The sequence below is a fragment of the Taudactylus pleione genome, unplaced genomic scaffold, assembly GCF_031769625.1.
Source record: "Taudactylus pleione unplaced genomic scaffold, aTauple2 ptg001594l, whole genome shotgun sequence".
NCBI classification, from domain to species: domain Eukaryota; kingdom Metazoa; phylum Chordata; class Amphibia; order Anura; family Myobatrachidae; genus Taudactylus; species Taudactylus pleione.
This window is the reverse complement of record NW_028285991.1, coordinates 104,943-123,511: the sequence shown is the minus strand read 5'-3', so window position 1 is coordinate 123,511 and position 18,569 is coordinate 104,943. Positions and strand designations below refer to the sequence as shown.

Genomic DNA, 18,569 nt, shown 5'->3' with positions numbered 1-18,569 from the left:
TTCACATAGCTCACTGATATGTGCGGACTGCTTGCTTGGGAGAGTTTTGCAGATAGAAGACAATGAAATCTCGGGTGAGTAATCTCCTGCAAAACCTGCTACTCGGGGGAGAAATCTCGTCCTGCTTCACCATCGGACATCTCACTCTCAGCTAAACTCACTTCTTGGTAAATTTGATAGTTTCAGGAGCCTCAAATCTCCTGAGTTTCGGCATAGCTAATCAAATTTAAAAAAAGCAAACTCTCACAGACTCGATTCTTAGTAAATGTATCCCTAGATATGCACTTTCTATAATAGATGTTAGCTATGTCATTGTTCAGCATCATATTTATGGTGGTGACGGAGTATCATTTTGTGTTTTGCATTGCCAAGGACACCAGGGTGGGGAGTGCTTCCGCTGTTACCAGAACCGTTACCTGCCGTGAGACCCTGGGATGCAATGCAACATTCACTCTGGGTGTATTTCATGTAAGATAATGTGATGTGTGTGCTTACTTGGAAGTCTCATGAGTGCAACTGTTTGCTGTACACCTTATGGCCATGTCAGTGAGCACTAGGACCAGTTATCTTTACATCTATTTACTATATATATATACTGTGTGTATATGTGTGTGTGTGTGTGTGTATATATATATATATATATATATATATAGCTAAATACAAAGTCACATTTTCAGCAACATGCAATATCATTTATTTATGAGGTAGGCAAAAAATGACATGCAGGAAATGAAGGAAAAAACAGGAAAGTCTGGACTGATAGCATCTTGGATAATATTGTTACAGTAGAATCTTATCAGAGTCTGTAATATATATCTGGTTGTTTTTTTAACATTTTTGTATTGCAAAACTGTTTTAACATGCATTACATAAAGCAATACAGTGTATGCATGCAACTGCTTAACTGATCATTTTAACAATCATACAGTACTTGGTAGTAGTCATCTTTTTGCTGGAAGACAAAATAGGAAAACCTTAGGTTACACATTAATTGACACTGTTCCCCAAATATTGCAGCTCTATATGTAATGAGAACTGATTATGGTTGGTATAGCATTACTGCCAGCTTACTTCAGGAAATTGCGTAAAAGGACATCAAATTATGGGGTGGAGATCTATTAACAGTTTAACAGCCATTGCTATAGTTACCGATCAATTTACCCACATTTTATTATATTTGTCAGTCATTAGTTACATTAGTTTGCCGGAATCGAATAGTGTGTTGTACCTGTAGTTGTAATGCCACTGGTTTGCAGTCGTGCCCACTGTCTTTTTTTCAATGAAAACATAACATATGGCAGAATAGGTGGTAAATACAGTGGTGCTTGAACGTTTGTGAACCCATCAGAATTTTCTATATTTCTGCTTAAATTTGGACTAAAACTACCTCAGATTTTCACAAGTCATAAAGGTAGATAAAGACAACCAAATCTAACAAATGAGACCAAAAAATTAGACATGGTCATTTTTTTATTGAGGAAAATGATCCAATATCACATGTGAGTGACAAAAGTATGTGAACCTTTGCTTTCAGTATCTGGTATGACCCCCTTGTGCAGCAATAACTGCTTCTCAACGTTTCAGGTAATTCTTGATTAGTCCTGAACATCAGCTTGGAGGAATTTTACCCCATTCATTTGTACAAAACAGCTTCAACTCTGTTATGTTGGTGGGTTTCCTCCTATTGAAAAAGAGTTCCTTGCACAGGCAAGTCAAGAAGACTCCTTTTTGGGGCACTCTTGTGTACTGTGTTATATATGACGTATGAAAAATATGTGGAAAAATTTGTTCTTTCTAAGACATACATTTTATTAGCATACTCATTAAAATAAAGGCTCAAAAACAATTTTTATAAAATATATATGATCAAATATGATATATAATCTCAATTCTGTTTGAAAATTTTAAATTAACCCTCTATGCCAGAACTCATTGGGCAAAAGTATTTGTTAGGTAATCCTTTTGTGTTTAAAACGTTTTTTCAAAAGGATAATATTAAGCAATCACAGGCAGATAATAACTACTGAGTTTGTTGAATATAATCAACATTGGTGTGGAATTCAACAAGAAAATTGTAGGCTTGTTATGGAATATCAGCACATAATATGCCAGACAGATTCAGTGCATAGCCTCCTTATTGAGGCAATTCACATCAATCACAAGCTAAAAACTCAGCAACCAATAAATTGGAACAAAACCCCTAACTCATATGGTATCAGTCCTATTTGTATTACTTTCATCTTTCATTTTTCCCAATTTATTGGTTGCTCAGTTTTTAGCTTGTGATTGATTTGAATTGCCTCAATAAGGAGGCTATGCACTGAATCTATCTGGTATATTAAGAGCTGATATTCCATGACAAACCTGCAATTTTAGTAGTAGTTATTATCTGCCTGTGATTGCTTAATATTATCCTTTTAAAAAAACCTTTTAAACACAAAAGGATTACCTAACAAATACTTTCACCCAATGAGTTCTGGTATAGAGGGTTAATTTAAACTTTCTCAAACAGAACTGATATTATTATATATCATATGTGATCATACATATTGTTATAAATATTGCTTTTGTGCCTTTTATTTTAATGAGTATGCTAATAAAATTTGTTTTAGAAAGAACAAATTTTTCCACATATTTTTCTTACGTCATATATAACACAGTACACAAGAGTGCCCCAAAAAGGAGTCTTCTTGACTTGCATGTGCAAGGAACTCTTTTTCTATTGGACTATTTGGACTCCAGGGAGCACCACCAACATTTTTAAACCTAGAGGGGAGGGTCCACTCCCTATAACATTCACTTACAGTTGGTATGTAGAAATATACTAGTTTTTTCTTGTGCAGAATCTTTCCCATGTACCCTTTTTCCCCATTTTTCTTGGGTTTCCTCCTATTAATTGCTCGCCTCAGGTCCTTCCACAACATTTCGATTGGATTAAGGTCAGGACTTTGACTTGGCCATTCCAAAACTTTACATTTATTCTTCTTTAACCATTCTTTGATTGAATGACTTGTATGCTTTGGGTCGTGGTCTTGCTGCATGACCCACATTCTCTTGAGATGCAGCTCATGGACAGATGTCCTGACATTTTCCTATAGAATATTCTGGCATAATTCAGAATTCATTGTCCCATCAATGACGGAAAGTCGTCCTGGGCCAGATGGAGCAAAACAGGCCCAAACCATGATACTACCACCACTGCTCTATTTTGGACTCATCTGTCCACAAAACCTTGTTCCAATAGTCTTCTGGTTTATCCAGGTGATCTATAGCAAACTGCAGATGGATAGCAATGTTCTTTTTGGAGAGCAGTGGCTTTCTCCTTGCAATCCTGCCATGCACACCATTGTTCAGTGTCCTCCTGATGGTGGACTCATGAACATTAACATTAGCTAATGTGAGAAAGTCCTTCAGTTGCTTAGAGATTACCTTGGGTACCTTTTTTGATCTTGCAAACTATTAGATGCCTTACTCTTTGCGTTATCTTTGTTGGTCGACCACTCATGGGGAGGGTATTAATGGTCTAGAATTTCCTCCATTTGTACACAATCTGTCTGACTGTTGATTGGTGGAGTCCAAACTCTTTATAGATGGTTTTGTAATCTTTTACAACCTGATGAGCATCAACAACTCTTCTTATGAGGTCCTCAGAAATCTTCTTTGTTCGAGGCATGATACACTTCCACAAACATGTGTTGTGAATATCAGACTCTGATAGATCCCTTTTCTTTTAAAAAGACAGACCTGATTGTCATCCCATAGACTGAAAATACAGGACTCTAATGTTGTCTACAAAATATCTGCTAAGCCTAAAGGTTCACATACTTTTGTCACTCATTGAAATGTAATATTGGATAATTTTCTTCAAAAAAAAAACCGAGCACATCTATATATTGTCTCATTTGTTTGATTTGGCTCTCTTTATCTACTTTTAGGACTTGTGTGAAAATCTGAGGTAGTTTTAGGCCAAATTTCAGCAGAAATATAGAAAATTCTAAAGGGTTCACAAACTTTCAAGAACCACTGTAAAGGGTTTTAAGTGACGTTATTGATGGGCAGAGTTTGTGGGCACCATTATTCAGGGACAATTGCTGCTAGTAAAGTTTGCATTTCATAGGTCCTAATTTTTTTTCATTACCTAGTCCCCCAGGTGGAGGTAGAAAATAGTGCTATTTATAGAGGGTTATCCATAAATAGTATATAACTAATCCATGAAATAAGAGCCCAGCTAAATTTGTGAACATTATCCAATAATTTCACATAACTAATCAAAGATTAGAAGACCTAGGATAATTGGATGCAATAAGACTTGTTGCATTAAATCTAGCAGCTAAATCACCGAAATCTACTAGCTGCCGGCAACTGGAAGGACATTATATTTACCACTAATACCCCTTTCAGATCTAAACCCCGCTTTAACCCAGCTCTGACCATGGGTTGAAGCCAGGGTTATTTTGTACTTATTTCGTTCACATCTGGGTGAGGACCCAGGTTATTCCCAGGTAATTACCCTTTACACTAGTCCCGGGTCTTCCAGTGACCCGTGTCTTCCATCTCTCAGTGGGCAGATGGAGATGATGTCATCTCCAAGCATCCACTGTATCCTCTAATTTAGTCACTTTTAGGCATGAACCAGGGTCATCAAGACCCGGGTTATACCTTTCAGACATGAACTGTGACACTGACCTGGGAAACAAGTCCTGGGAAAAACCCTGGTCAGTGGAAGGGTTGCGGTTCAAGCCCAGGTTATTTCTTTCAGACACAAGCAGGACACGGGTTGATGGGCATGCACAGAAAAAAAAATGGGTTTTTGGCTTATGTCTGAAAGGAGTATAACAGTTTTTAGAATTCTATACACAAATTTGGAAGACAATAAAAGTATTAGTGAATATGGAGGGCTGGTTAACATACTAATCAACATACTTAAGAGGGACACTTATAAGGGTTTTCAAAAACAGGGAACACTTATATTACTGTCATACAAAAGGTCACTATGAGAATAATATTAAACCCAATACCCATATATCACGTTTACGCTACATTGCTTTAGACTCGTATTGTTCTCACCTGTCTAGAAACATTTCGGATACTTCAGAACTCCTTTAAAGCATTTGCTTCTTAACATTTTTGGATCTGGTATTTTATATCCAGGCATACAAGTGAACTCGATGTAATTATCATGTACAACATAGCACTTTTTAGCAAGTTGTTTATGCAACTCATTTCTGGTACAGAGCTTAAAGTTTCCTTTCCATCTCAGCATAACATGGTTTTCATTCATGTAGTTCTCGTTGGTTGTGCATGGCTCTGAGATACAAACACAATCTTTTTAGAATTTTAATTTCTACTAAATATTCGGCATACAATTAGAGAGCTAACATAGCAATATAAGTAAATAATGTACATTAATATACAGACCATTATGTTTACTCCATCAGGGATGTATGATGCTATAGTTTGGTGTTACCTTAGCTAACTCTAGAATGAAAAAATATAGACTCTGTGAACTTCTTGATGTACTTTGGCAGAGACATTGTGCTCATTATCACTAACAAGATTTAGGGCCTGATTAATCATGGATTGCAAATGCAACAGCATACACTAATGGGTCGATGGTTCGTACTGCGCATGCGTTTGCATCGGTGCGTGTGCGTGAGTTAGCATTGTGATTGCTCTGCGATGACTTATGCTGGGCATACACTATGCAATTATCTGTCAGATATCTGTCCAATCTGGCTGGTTGAAATGAAAACCTGGTAATGTATGGGAGCAAATAACATTAGAAATTTGCTCCCAAACACTAGAAAACAGACCAGATTTTCCAAACGCAGCTTGAATACTTACTGCATGCGACGAGAATAGCAATTTCTGAATAAGGTCAGATCTGCTGTAAATGTGCGTGAGAGGCCGATGTCACTCGATGTTACCGATGTATATGCAGGACTGCAAGGTATTACAGATATGAGATAGTGGTAGTGGACGTCTCTATGCTGGTTGTGCGACGGCTTTGCGATTGTGTTTATTAGCATATTTTCGCTACAGACCTGCGTGCGTAATCTCAGCTGCGATTGCAATAGTGGCCCATAGTGAATCAGGCCCTTAGGTCTTTATTTTGCAGTTGCACTTACATTTTCTTCCTTTTTATATTTGCATCCATCATAGGGCCAGGTTGCCAGCTAGGTGACCTAAATAAATCTCTTGCCATGCCCACTAGTACTGTAAAGAGTTGCAGTTGAGTCCAGCCCTTTGAAAACTCTAAAGCCCAAAAGTGACATCCCAGTGAAGCTTCATTTTACTTCTAGAGATGACCACCTGTAACCTAATCTAAAGATTATCTGCCAACACAGTAGCTATTCTGGGCCTGATTCAGAGTTGCATGTAAGTCCGTCTATGGTCGCGATTTTTAACAACTGTGCATATGTCACAACTTTTAGCAATTACAGGTGGTTCATATCTCAGCAGCTTCTCCACTTGTGGTTGAGTGGGTGTATCTGGGCTGCAACTTGGCATTTGCACACAGTATAAGTGTACTGTGGACATGTAATGGGCATGGAGGTGGCATTGCGGACTATTCAGAGTCATGTGTATGCAGAGATACGTCTGATTTCAGACTGGTCTCTTGCACCAGAGCCTGGGGTAATGCAGATGCGTGCTGATGGTGATAATGGCTACTTTCTGAAATGGATGGGTGGGGGCAGTGGCTATGGTGTCGCTATGGGGGTGCAGGCCGCACCGTGTATCACCCTTGGAGGGAGTGACATAAAAATGCCAGCTCCTCCTCAGTGAAAGAGCCGGGTGCTGCAGTGTGGCATTCTCCTGCAGCACTCAGCTCCTGTCACAGAGGAGGAGCCGACAGTGTAGACACTATCCTCCGGGGCAGCCCAGCTTCACCAGGGACACTGGGCATGTCCCCAGAGGCATTTCTTGCAAGGACACACCCCCTTTATGTTAGACCACACCCCCTTTTTAGATGCGCACGGCTCCGCGAGGGGGATATGGAGTGCGCTCTGGGTGTCAACAGACCCGGTGATGACTATGGACAGTGGGTCGCGTAGAGGCAGCCAACTCTGATTATGGATGGAAGTCTGAATTTATTTGTGGGCATGGAAAGTGGCCACAGTTGTGGCCTCTTTACCTGTATGGTATCTCTAAAATTGGATGTTTGTGTATAAACTGCATGGAGATAATTGCCAATGTGAATGATAAACATGCATGACATGTCCCTGTGCATATGCCTAGTGTGTCTTCTGTCACAACAATCACAAATTAATGGAGATTATCAAAACTTTAGAGAGCACAGAGAAATAGATATTTAGCAAAAAGTCCAAAAATAGTTTGAAATATACCACTTGTTTTCGCAGCATAGCTCCCAAACTATTTTCACCCTATTTAATTGAAAGATGATGCCATGAGTCAGTACAGACCTACACTAGTGGGACATCCAGGTAGACCTATTATTTCTGCCAGAGAATTACTACTTCAGCCTTTGGCCTTTTATGTTGATAGCTTTTTGTAATGGGTGGTATGAAAGAGTGGCAGTTATATTCATGATACAGGGGATTTTCTATCACAGCCCAGGGAGATTGGTACTCTACCAGATGGAGGCTTTCTTGACACATTGGATATATGTTCACTATATACAGTTATTCCACATGATGAAGGCCTGGAAAATCTGATAACAGTTCTAGCCTGTATCCCAGGCAATGGCCCACTAGTTGAATACACAGTGGGCCATTGCAGAAATAGTTTTATGGAATAACCATTTTGTATATAGAGATATGTATTACATGCAGAGAGGTAAAATTTAGCCCCCTCCTAAGCTTATCTATACATGACTACCTATGAAACTACATATATATTCCCTCTTTATGGTCCAATTATAAAGTTGTACTGGCCAGGGGCAAAACTACGGCAGTGAAGGGGCCTGCCATCCGCAGCTGGCTGCATTATTAGCAGTACTGTGACGAGTCAGACTGACTCATTACAGCATGTCGTGGCTGGCTGGGGGCCCTAACAAGAAGGAGGACACCGCTGCGGTCCGGCCAGAGGTGAGAGGCGGGTAGTGGGCCGTCTGGTTGGAGGAGAGAGGAGGGTAGCGGGTAGCTCCTCCCTTCCCGAAGATGGACTACTGGCATTGCTACGGTGATTTCCTTCCACCCTGCAATCCAGGGAAGCATGTGAGTGTGCTGGCACTGCCTGGGGGGACGTGCCTGTGAGTACTGTGATTGGGGCAATGAGTGCTGCAAGAGGGGGTTAGTGAGCTATGAGGGTAAGCTGTGAAAGGGATCAGTGTGTGGTATTAGGGGGCTATAATCTGTGACAGGGGACTGTGAGCTATGAGGGGTAAGCGAGCTGTGATGGGGTCAGTGTATGCTATTAAGGTGGTTATAAACTGCAAGGAGGGATAACGGGCTATGAGGATTAAGTAAGATATGATGGGGTTAGTGTGTGCTATAAGGGGTTTATAAACTGCATGGGGGGACAGGGGGCTATGAGGGGTAAGTGAACTATGATGGAGTCAGTGTGTGCTATGATTGGGGTCATAAGCTGTGGGGGGCAGAGAGTGCTGCAAGGGGGGGACAGTGAACTAAGGAGGATAGTGAGTGCTGCAAGGGGTAAGTAAGCTGTGAGGGACAGTAAGTGCTGCAAGAGGTTAGTAAGCTGTGAGGGGTGAAGTGTTGTGAAGGTGGGCAGTGAGTTCTGCAAAGGGGCAGTGAGAGCTGCTAGAGGGCAGTGAGCTATGAAGGGGCAGTGAGAGCTGCGATGGGGCAGTGAGCTCAGAGGGAGCAGGGCTGTAACTAGGGTAGTGCGACCAGTGCCATGGCACAGGGCACCGCAGGACAGGGGGCGCTGTTTGGGCCTGTCAATTTTCCTGTTTATTATCATTTTCAATTGTAGCTTCCTCTTCTTTTATCCCCAGCATCTCCTGGCCTCCTCTATCTCTTCCCTGGCCCTTCCCCATGAGGCCATGGCCCTTTTTCAGGTGAACTATCTTATGTCCCTATTTAGAAAATGTGTGTGTGTGTGTGTGGGGGGGAGGGGCGCCAATGTTATCTCTGGCACAGGGTACCAAAAAGTCTAACTACGGCTCTGAGAGGGAGTAAGATTGTACTGCAAGGGGGTCAGTGTGAATTTTGGGGAACTAAAATGGCAGAAAATAATACAGTGCTAATTAAAATATGGATAATTAAAATTTTTAATCTCCTCTGTTCACAGTTTTTCTTTTGCTTGGTGGGGGTGGGAGGCCCAAAGCATATTTTTGCACCTGGGCCCACCACTCTCCTGTTCCGCCACTGGAACTGGCATTTTCTAGATGACATTTTTATGCTCTGGGAAGGACCTAGAGAAAAGTTTGAGGACATTGTGACTAATTTAAATGAAAAGACCCTTAACTTTCTGGTTATTGCCATCACCAATATAGGTGGGAAACTTGAGACCACATTGTTCCATAAGCTAACTGATAGAAATAGGTTTCTGTCACCACCCAAGAACCCTAAAGAACAGCCTGCCCATCTCCCAATTTCTGAGGGTCATGTGCAATAATTCCAATATTAACAATCGGGAACAACAATTGACTGAGATGTGGTTGAGAGATTCCCTGAAAGGAGCTATACAAACAAGGTTCTCAACAGATGTCTCAGAAAAGTGAGGAACAAATTAGAATTAAAAAATTATAATCAGATAACCAAGAAAACCAAAGAGATGGGACACCTGATTTTTACGACAGAGTATGACAACATGTCTCTGGTGACCCAAAAATATCTGCTGTGCAATTGGCTTATTATTTCATCTGATACAATATTGCCATTCTTGGAAACCAGGGCTCCTATGATGGCCTACAATTGGGGACCAATGCTAACACAACTACTGCTTAGGCCTACTATCCATCTGGACAAAAATGATATTAATGTCTGGCTAATGAAACAGAAACCAGGTTGTTATCACTGAAGCGAATGTCAGCTGTTGTGCTATGTTGACAGGAATTACTTTCTCACACCCACATTTGCACAGGACTATCAAGATACAATATAGATTACACTGTACATTAGATCATGCGATCTACATTCTGATATGTCCATGTGGATTGTATTATGTTGGACTTACGAATAGAAACTTCAGGGAACTTAAGGTGAACCATTGAGCATCTATCCTCCTGGCTCTAACAGGAATGACTGATAAGCCTGTTGGCAGGCAATTTTTGGAAAAAGGACACCAAGTGGCTAGCCTAAAATGTACTTTAATAAAATGGTTTCATCTGCCTGCCCTAGGAGGTCATCGAGCCCTACAATTGTGTAGATGTAAAAGTCGGTGGATACGTGACCGGATACCGTCGCCTCCCGAGGACTAAATGAAAACAATCCACTAAATAGGTTTCTTTGAGAATAGATATATTCCATTGTGTTCGGGACTTCTAAATTAATTCCTCTAAGTATAAGTATATTAATACTTCTGCAAGTTTCCTAATTTATATTTCATATTATATTATCTTTTCTTTCTATAATTAGTAGGTGACTGTAAGTAGTAGTATATTTGTGAGTGCTTTGTACCTCACCAGGTCTCTCCATTTATTTATTTACTTATAACCTTTAGAGATTTTATACATAACTTGTACATAGTATGGATTATGGGCATTTTTTATTATTATACATTTTTTTTAGAATGTATGCTCTTAAGGGCAGGGCCCTCTACCCTCTTGTGCTTCTCCCTACTTTAGTTTCATCTACTTCTTACTCACCACTAGGGCACCTAACACTTGGTTGCTTATGCTCTGTTGCTTATCTGGGTGTTATGGTCGCTAATGTAGCAATGTATATGTATATTATCCATGTCCTGGTCCTGTATTATATTGTTCTGTAAGTCGCTTGTCTACAATTTGTTTATGTACTTTGTAAGGCGTTGCAGAACACTTGAGGCACCACATAAATGACGATGATAATAATAATAATGGGAATTGCTGCCGTTTACTTGCATCATTTTTGGTGTGCATTCCAGCCTGACATGCAGGGCACTTGCTGTTAGTGCTCAGGAGATATTCACAGAGCACTTCCGGTTTTATGTGTATAGACAGTGCAGCTGGCTGCGATTGCGGGATATACCTAGAATATATATAATACTGGTAGCTATAGACCCAGCATCCGCTATGTCAACCTCAGCCACTGCCTGCTCTATGGCCAAGCCTTCCCAGCCCGCTCTCCTCCCCTTCTCACTCTCTCTCACTGCCCTTCCTCCATCCCGTTTCTAATACTTACCCTCCTCAATTCCTGATGGTCTTCCTAGTCATCTTAATGTGCACGGAACGCGCAGTCATAGCTAGGGCAATTGCAGTGCACATTAGGTTTGCCACATGCCGCAAATCAGGAACGAAATGAGTTTACCACGTCTGCTTGATGACCTAATTTTGATCAGGGAGTGATATATATGTGTAACACTTGAAGAAAACACTTAGGGAGCTGCAGGGAGGCCCTGCCCCCTCCCCGCAGCTCTCACTGGCTGGTACAGTCACAGTCTCACTTCTAGTGCTGTCTGAGCCTGAAGCCACAGCCACCATCCCTATTGAATCCCTACTCTTGTCCTTCCCCTTGATCATCCTTCCACCGGCAGCCTTCACTGCCCATCCAGAGGCAAGGTTTAGAGAATGAGGGAAATGGGGGAAGGAGGACAGATATGAGACAGAAGAGGGGTGAATGAAAGACAGAGACATGTGTGGCATAAGTCTTGAAAGGCACAGAGAGTGACATAAAATTGGAGAAACAGGGGGTATGAGGCTGGAGAGACACAGGGCATGAGGTGGAGAGACACAGGGGAAAAAAGATTGAGACACCGGTGGTTAGATTGGAGAGACAGGGGGGCATGAGGCTTGAGAGACACAGGGTGATGATGATGGAAAGACACAGGATGGGCTTGAGGCTGCAGAGAAAATTGAGGGATGGGGTAGGTTGAAACCTGGCAAATGACAGGTCAAAAGTGCTAGTTGTGTGCTATATAATTTACTGTTTTCAATATATATATATAAGGTCAATAAAATTAAAAGAATAGTAGGTTACAATAACAACAGTTAAGCAAGAACTAAAAATCAAGTACTGTATGCATATACCATGACAAACAGGTGGATTATTCCAAACTCCATTCCGGCATTTGATACGTTGATGACCTGCCAGTTTATATAACTGTGGACACTGATATTTCACAAATGACCCTGAAGGAAATGCATATGATGTATATGTTGTATTTCTTATGAATTCTCCATACTTTATTGCGGGTGGATGGCCACAATGTTTTCTATCTGAAAAAAAAATACAAATAATTTCATATCAAACAGATTTCATGAATATAGTAATCAACACCTCTCTCAGCTATAAATAAAAACTTGCGGATATGAAGAGGTCACTGAACACTGCATAAGTAATATTAAGGTAGCATTCAATTCTTGGTTGCACATAGCCCATCCAATTGGACATGCAAATTTGTGGTACTGGGAGATAGACAATTGCTATTTTTGTCTTAAATGAGCTACTCAACATTGTGGTAGACAGCTGCTTTAGTTTCTCAATTGTCAGACTAAATGAACTAAGAAACTCTGGCCACCTTTATCACTCACTATACATTATGTATAGCTCTCTATGGGAGAGGAGGAGCTGCACAGACACAGAGGGATCAGACAATATCACTCTCTACTGCTACAAAACTGCAACATCTAACACAAGCTGAACATGGTATTAACAAACTCCAAAACAAAAATGCTTACGGGTCGGGATTCAATATATTCTGAAAATATTGCCATTACTGTGGGTTTATGTGATTCATCTGGGTTGTTTCCAACACAGGAGATATATATTCCATAGACAAAAAAACTTACGGTTTCACATGTCCCATTAAGGCTCCTTAGGCATGATCTGAAATTTCACAAAACCTACTGAATTTCTTACATTCAAGCTTCAAAAAGCAATGAAATTACGATAATTAAGTCTGATGCCTTAATGGACGTGTTCCTTGCGTAATACCTATATGGTATGCCATGACACCATGCAGTAAACTGCAGATTCAGCACTCTCAGATTGCTGTCACTCACAAAAAATTAGGGAGCTCAATGTGTATAATGAATGAGATGGATGTATTGAGTGAGAAGGATGTTGGAACCCAGTGGGGATTATTGTGGTGACTGAATGAGAACATTGTGGGCACTGAATGAGATGTGTGTGCCACATAAGTGCTCACACCTCAGGTGCATAGACTGCATGTGTGTATTCCAATGAGCACACAATTCTGTGAATTAGCAGCTCCACCATTTTGTGAGTGACAGCAATCTCACTCTGTGAAAGTGCTGAATCTGCAGTTAACCAGTAGTGTCATGGCATACCATATCTGTATTACACAAGGAACACATACATTAAGGCTTCAGCCTTAATGATCATAATTTCATTGCTTTTTGAAGTTTGAGTGGCAGAAATTCAATAGGTTTTGTGAAATTTCAGATCATGTCTAAGAAGCCTTAATGGGACATGTGAAACCGTAAGGTGTTTTATCTATGGAATTTCATTGCTTTTTTAAAATTTATAAACTATCAAGGTTTGGAGTTGCAAACCGGGCCACCTGCAGGGGAGAAGGGCAACAAAATGGTACATTAGCACAAGTGGAGGAAGGCCGGAACACAGGAGGTGTTTTGGGGATGCACAGGGAGAGACGGCTGTGGGGCAGGTTGCAGAAGTGCGGGGCAGTGGCAGCAGCAGGGTGCAGACCAGTGGCAGCAGTAGAACAGTGCACAGGGGCATCAGCAGGTGACAGAGGTGCTCACTGGTGCTGGGCATGCATCTGAGAAAATAAGACACAGATGCATGGATGAATCAGTGAGATCCATCTATGAATCTGTGTTAAATTTAAATTTGTGTAAAATAAAGATTGAAAAAGGGACATGCCCCCCCCCAAAAAAAACAACCAGCCTCAGGCTTTCCACTGCCGGTCCTGGTTGTGAAAATATTAAGCACAAAAAGCACCAGGCTAATCAGAACTAGTCCTGGTTGCCAAAATACGGGGTACAAATGATGTAAGGGCGCAATTTGCATGGTGCAATACAATGTGATTTTGTATGCAATTACCCTTGAACTCTCTCCGGCAGCTGAAGTGAATGATGTGCAGCAAAAACTGCATAACTGCAGAATCTATTGTGCATGATCGAATATTCGCATGATCATTAGATCGAGTGCGATATGACATAGATGCATGTAGCATGGACCAGGGAGATCTGTGCTACATGCATCTGTGTCATTGACACAGAAGCACGGACGGGTCAGTGAGACCCATCTGTGCTGCTGTGTATTTCAAGACACAGATGCATGCATGGACCAGGAGATCCATGCTACATGCATCTGTGTCATTGACACAGAGCATGGACGTGATAAGAGAGACCCATCAGTGCTGCTGCGTTAAAATATAAAAAAAAACCTGTGTAAAAAAAGAAAAAATGGCACTCCTCCCAAAAGAGCAACCAGCCCCGGGCTTTTAGTAACCCAGTGCTGGTTGTGATTAAATACAGGGGACAAATGACATAGGGGTCCCCTGTACTTAAGCACAACGAGCACCGGGCTAGTCAGAACCAGTCCTGGTTGCCAAAATATGGGGGACAAATGATGTAGGGGTACCCCGTACTTTTCGCAACCAGCACTGGGCTCTAAACCAGTCCTGGTTCTGGAAATTCAGGGGAAATAAAAAAGTATGGTTCCCCTGTATTTTTCAGAACCAGTACCAGACTTATTCTAGTGGGGGCTAATGCCACAGCCAGGGGAGCCCTTTCACCGGGCCCCCCAGCCAAAACATTAACCCTGGCCACTAGTCAGCCCAGGCCAGGGATCCCTGGGGAGCTGGGGACCCCCCCAAAAAAAGAATCCCCCTCTCCAGGGCACCACAGGCCCAGGCTGATAGCCTGGGACTATCCCTGGTACCCCTGGGCTGTGGGTGCCAGGTTGATTGTCTAATGTGATGCATTTTAAGTAATATTGTCTGTTGCAGGTAAACTATAGGTCCCAGCAAGCCTCTACCGCATACTGGTACTTGGAAAACCACAAGTACCAGCAACCAGGGCATTTAGGGCCCACTGGTACCTGTAGTACACCTGTAAAAGAAATATTAAAATGAACAGACTACACCGATATTTTACATAAAATTTATTTTGTCTGCACCTTCACCTGGTTGGCGGTGGCCTTTAAGCTCTTTTTCATGGATGCCACCACCCCAGGACTTCGTCATCTTCGCCTGACGGGTACCAACCCACCAGGGCTTCGGCAACTTTGCCTGGCGGGCGCCAACCCTCCAGGGCTTTGGTGTCTTCACCTGGTGGGAGCTAACCCACCAGGGCTTAGGCGTCTTCACCTAGTGGGCGGCAACCTGTGTTAGCTCTTTTTCATGGCAGCTGCCCACTAGGACTTCAGGCGTCTTCACCTGGTGGGTGACAACCCGCCAGGGCTTCATCAGCTTTGCCCGGTGGGGGACAACCCGCCAGGGCTTCAACATCTCTGCCTGGTGGGCGCCAACCTAATAGGGCTTCAGCGTCTTCACCTAAATGGCAGCAGCCTGTGAAGCCCCCTAGGACTTCCGGCATCTTCCAGGAGCTCCTCATTGTTCCCTCTTGGCCGTTGGACGGCCATGCCGCATCCTCATGCTGGCTTATAAAAGCAAGCTGAGGGGGGCGGGGTGATGATATCACAAGCCATGATTGGCTCGCTGAAACATCTTTGAATTTCAAAAATGTGGTTGAGGCACCATTTTTTAAAATGGCTCCGCTGCCAAACTCTGCAGAACGGCAGGCAAGGAATGGATCCTCTCAGATTCAAGCCCACCACCAATGCACACACCGCTGCCGCTGGGTCCCGCTGACGCCCTCACCACCACCGCTCACACCTGAATTGCTTTTGCCACTGACACCCACACCGCCATCCGCTGAAGTCAGCACAGCCGCCGCTGATGTCCACACTGCAGCTGGGTCCCTGCTTCTGCTACCGCCTGCTGCCATTGCCAGGCCATTCTAGAGAAATTCCTAGAAAGGCTTTTAAAACTCTATTCAGTCCAATGAAGTGTATGTCTCCCTCTGTTATCAGACTGCTAACAGAGGGAGACATACACTTCATTGGACTGAATAGAGTTTTACCACTTGCTTGGCACTGGGTCTCATTATTTTTACACATTGGGGGTATATGATGCATCTTCAAATTTAAATTGCTATTAAGGAATCTGGTACAATACTGTCCATTATACACAGATTACATTTATTGGTTGAGAAACATCCATCTGATCGTTCCAGTAAAATTGTTATAAGAACTACTTGGCTTTTAAAAGCCTTTCTAGGAATTTCTCCCTATCAAGGGACAGAAAAAAAGTTTATACCACTGAGTGTTCTAACCAGTTCCATATCATCAAGTGTTTGTTCAGACCAGTTCCATTTTTGTGTTTACCCCTGATGAAGTCCCGTAGGTGGACGAAATGCGTAGGGTCATCACTTTGAAAAACCTGCACCTACCACATAAGAAGTCCACCTAAGCTCACACCTGTAAAGGTGTAGGTGGCAGATAACATCTATCCTTCTGCACTGGGGCAGGTTTACTAAAAGTTGTTTTATGCTATTTATGTATTGATTTGTATTGTAAATTGTTTATATTGTTACCTCTGTTGATATACCAAGAATAAAATATTCTGGTATAAGAATTGTGGGCTACCATAGGGCTTTTATTTTATGAACAATATCCAAAACATAAACTTATGGTGATTTGAAGACTAACTAGAAGGTTGTGTTTGACCAACAGCTCATATTGCAATAAATCCCCCTAAGTGGTGGAAAAATTTATTTTATTCAATTAATACTCAAAGTTGTAGTGCACCAAAGGTACCCCTTCTCTTCCATTTCTATTTTTAGGTCCTCTACTAGTAGAGGTCCACCTAATTGGTGCAGCTGAACCAGTGTACGTGTGATATAAGGGTTCATTTTGTGTGTGTGTGTGTGTGTGTATGTATATGTATGTGTGTGTGTGTGTGTATGTATATATTTTATATATATATATATATATATATATTTATTAGGGATGTGCAGGCTCGGATAGGTTCAAGTTTTCATGCCGAGTTCAGATTTTTCCCTCCAAAAATCGGGTCTCAGAAAGAGGCAAAACATCATCTTTCATGGACAAACATCATCTTCCATGGACTTTTGCAAACTGTAGCAGTTTCTTTCATGCGTAGAGTCTCACAATTAGTATATGGATACACAGTGCACAGAAGGAAAAGTAATATGACGTACCCCACTCACTTAAAATTGAGCTGGATAAAGCACATAATGGTATCTTTACATATCAAATAGTTGCATACCCAATTTACATGAAGCGATTGCAGCTTAAACACTTCAAGGTTTTTTTATCCGGCCTTTTCAAAAATATCCAGAATTTTCCAGATTCGATTTTCAGTATTTATTAAATACACATATAACACACCTTATATAAATGAATAAAAATTACAGTCTAAAAAAAGCATGGAGTCCAGGATTGTTGTAGTGGTATATAATCGTCCGGATCAGTCTCTTTAGTCATAAACCCAGTACCTTTAGTAAAGTGCGATGTTATTATAGTCCAAGTTCCTCCTAGTAGTGCAAATAACTCTCCTAACTAACGTGTTTCGATTTCGAATCTTTATCAAGGTATAATGATAGATGCCTCTTACCTTCCTTATATACCAGGAGTATTCTAAGATACCCCGATCACTTGAATAGGACCAGATATGACGTTAGCTCAGCACACACGCAGACACCTCTCTTGCTATCCTTGTTAAATATAGAGACCTGATGGTCACTAATAGAGTGGGGGTCTATCTGATAACATTATCCCAAAAGGTTTGAGAATTAAAAAGTATCTCACTTTTCAAGATTCCAGTGAGAACTTCAAAGCAGAATGGAGAGATATTTTAAGTACATGCTCGTTCTCGCTAATCAATTTGATTTTAAAGAGAGAAGAGAGAAATTAAGATCCATAAATGAAAGAATATTAGTCCTACAGACACTAGTACAACCTTTTGAGAGTCTACCTGAATTCACAATCCTTGAGAAAGAGGTACAAATCCATATAGAATAAAACACCAAAGAGCTCATTGCTAAAAAGCAAAAAAAAAACTAAGAAGAGATCATGATTTCTGTAGGAAAGGTGGACAAGAATTTGAGAAGTTTAACAAAGTAGATAGCAAAAGAAAGAAAAAACTTAGACACAAGAAATCCACAAGACAAACAAGTAGATTTCTGTACCCCACAAAAAACTGAGGAGGATTGTAAAATATGGATGGTAGACAAAAGAGTTCTTTCAAATCAAAAGCCTCCTAGATATTCCATTGAAGATTACCATACTTTCGATAATAATTGGAAACCACATACATACTATCCGAGAAATAGAAACCACAAGAAATCCGAATGGACGTACCCCAGAAGACCATACAGAAGAGACAGTTGGTGGTATGAAAGAGATTCCAGACTTATTTTTTATCAATCTAATTGATTTGATGTAGTAAGAAAGAAATACTATCTATCTAAGTGATACTTTGAATCAATC

At 41.3% G+C, this 18,569-nt stretch overlaps 1 protein-coding gene across 1 annotated transcript in view; it reads right to left on the bottom strand.

Annotated features, from left to right (window-relative positions):
• Window positions 1–678: 678 nt before the first annotated feature.
• The window catches only part of LOC148442240 (coagulation factor XIII B chain-like), a 116,094-nt gene continuing 98,203 nt past the window's right edge, over window positions 679–18,569 (bottom strand). The window contains exons 8-10 of the mRNA XM_088464127.1: window positions 12,095–12,283; window positions 5,068–5,307; window positions 679–952 (exon numbers count right to left, since the gene is read on the bottom strand). Of these exons, the coding sequence (XP_088320253.1) occupies window positions 5,072–5,307; window positions 12,095–12,283 (425 nt within the window). The 3' untranslated portion in view covers window positions 679–952; window positions 5,068–5,071. The remainder of the gene's footprint in view (window positions 953–5,067; window positions 5,308–12,094; window positions 12,284–18,569) is intronic.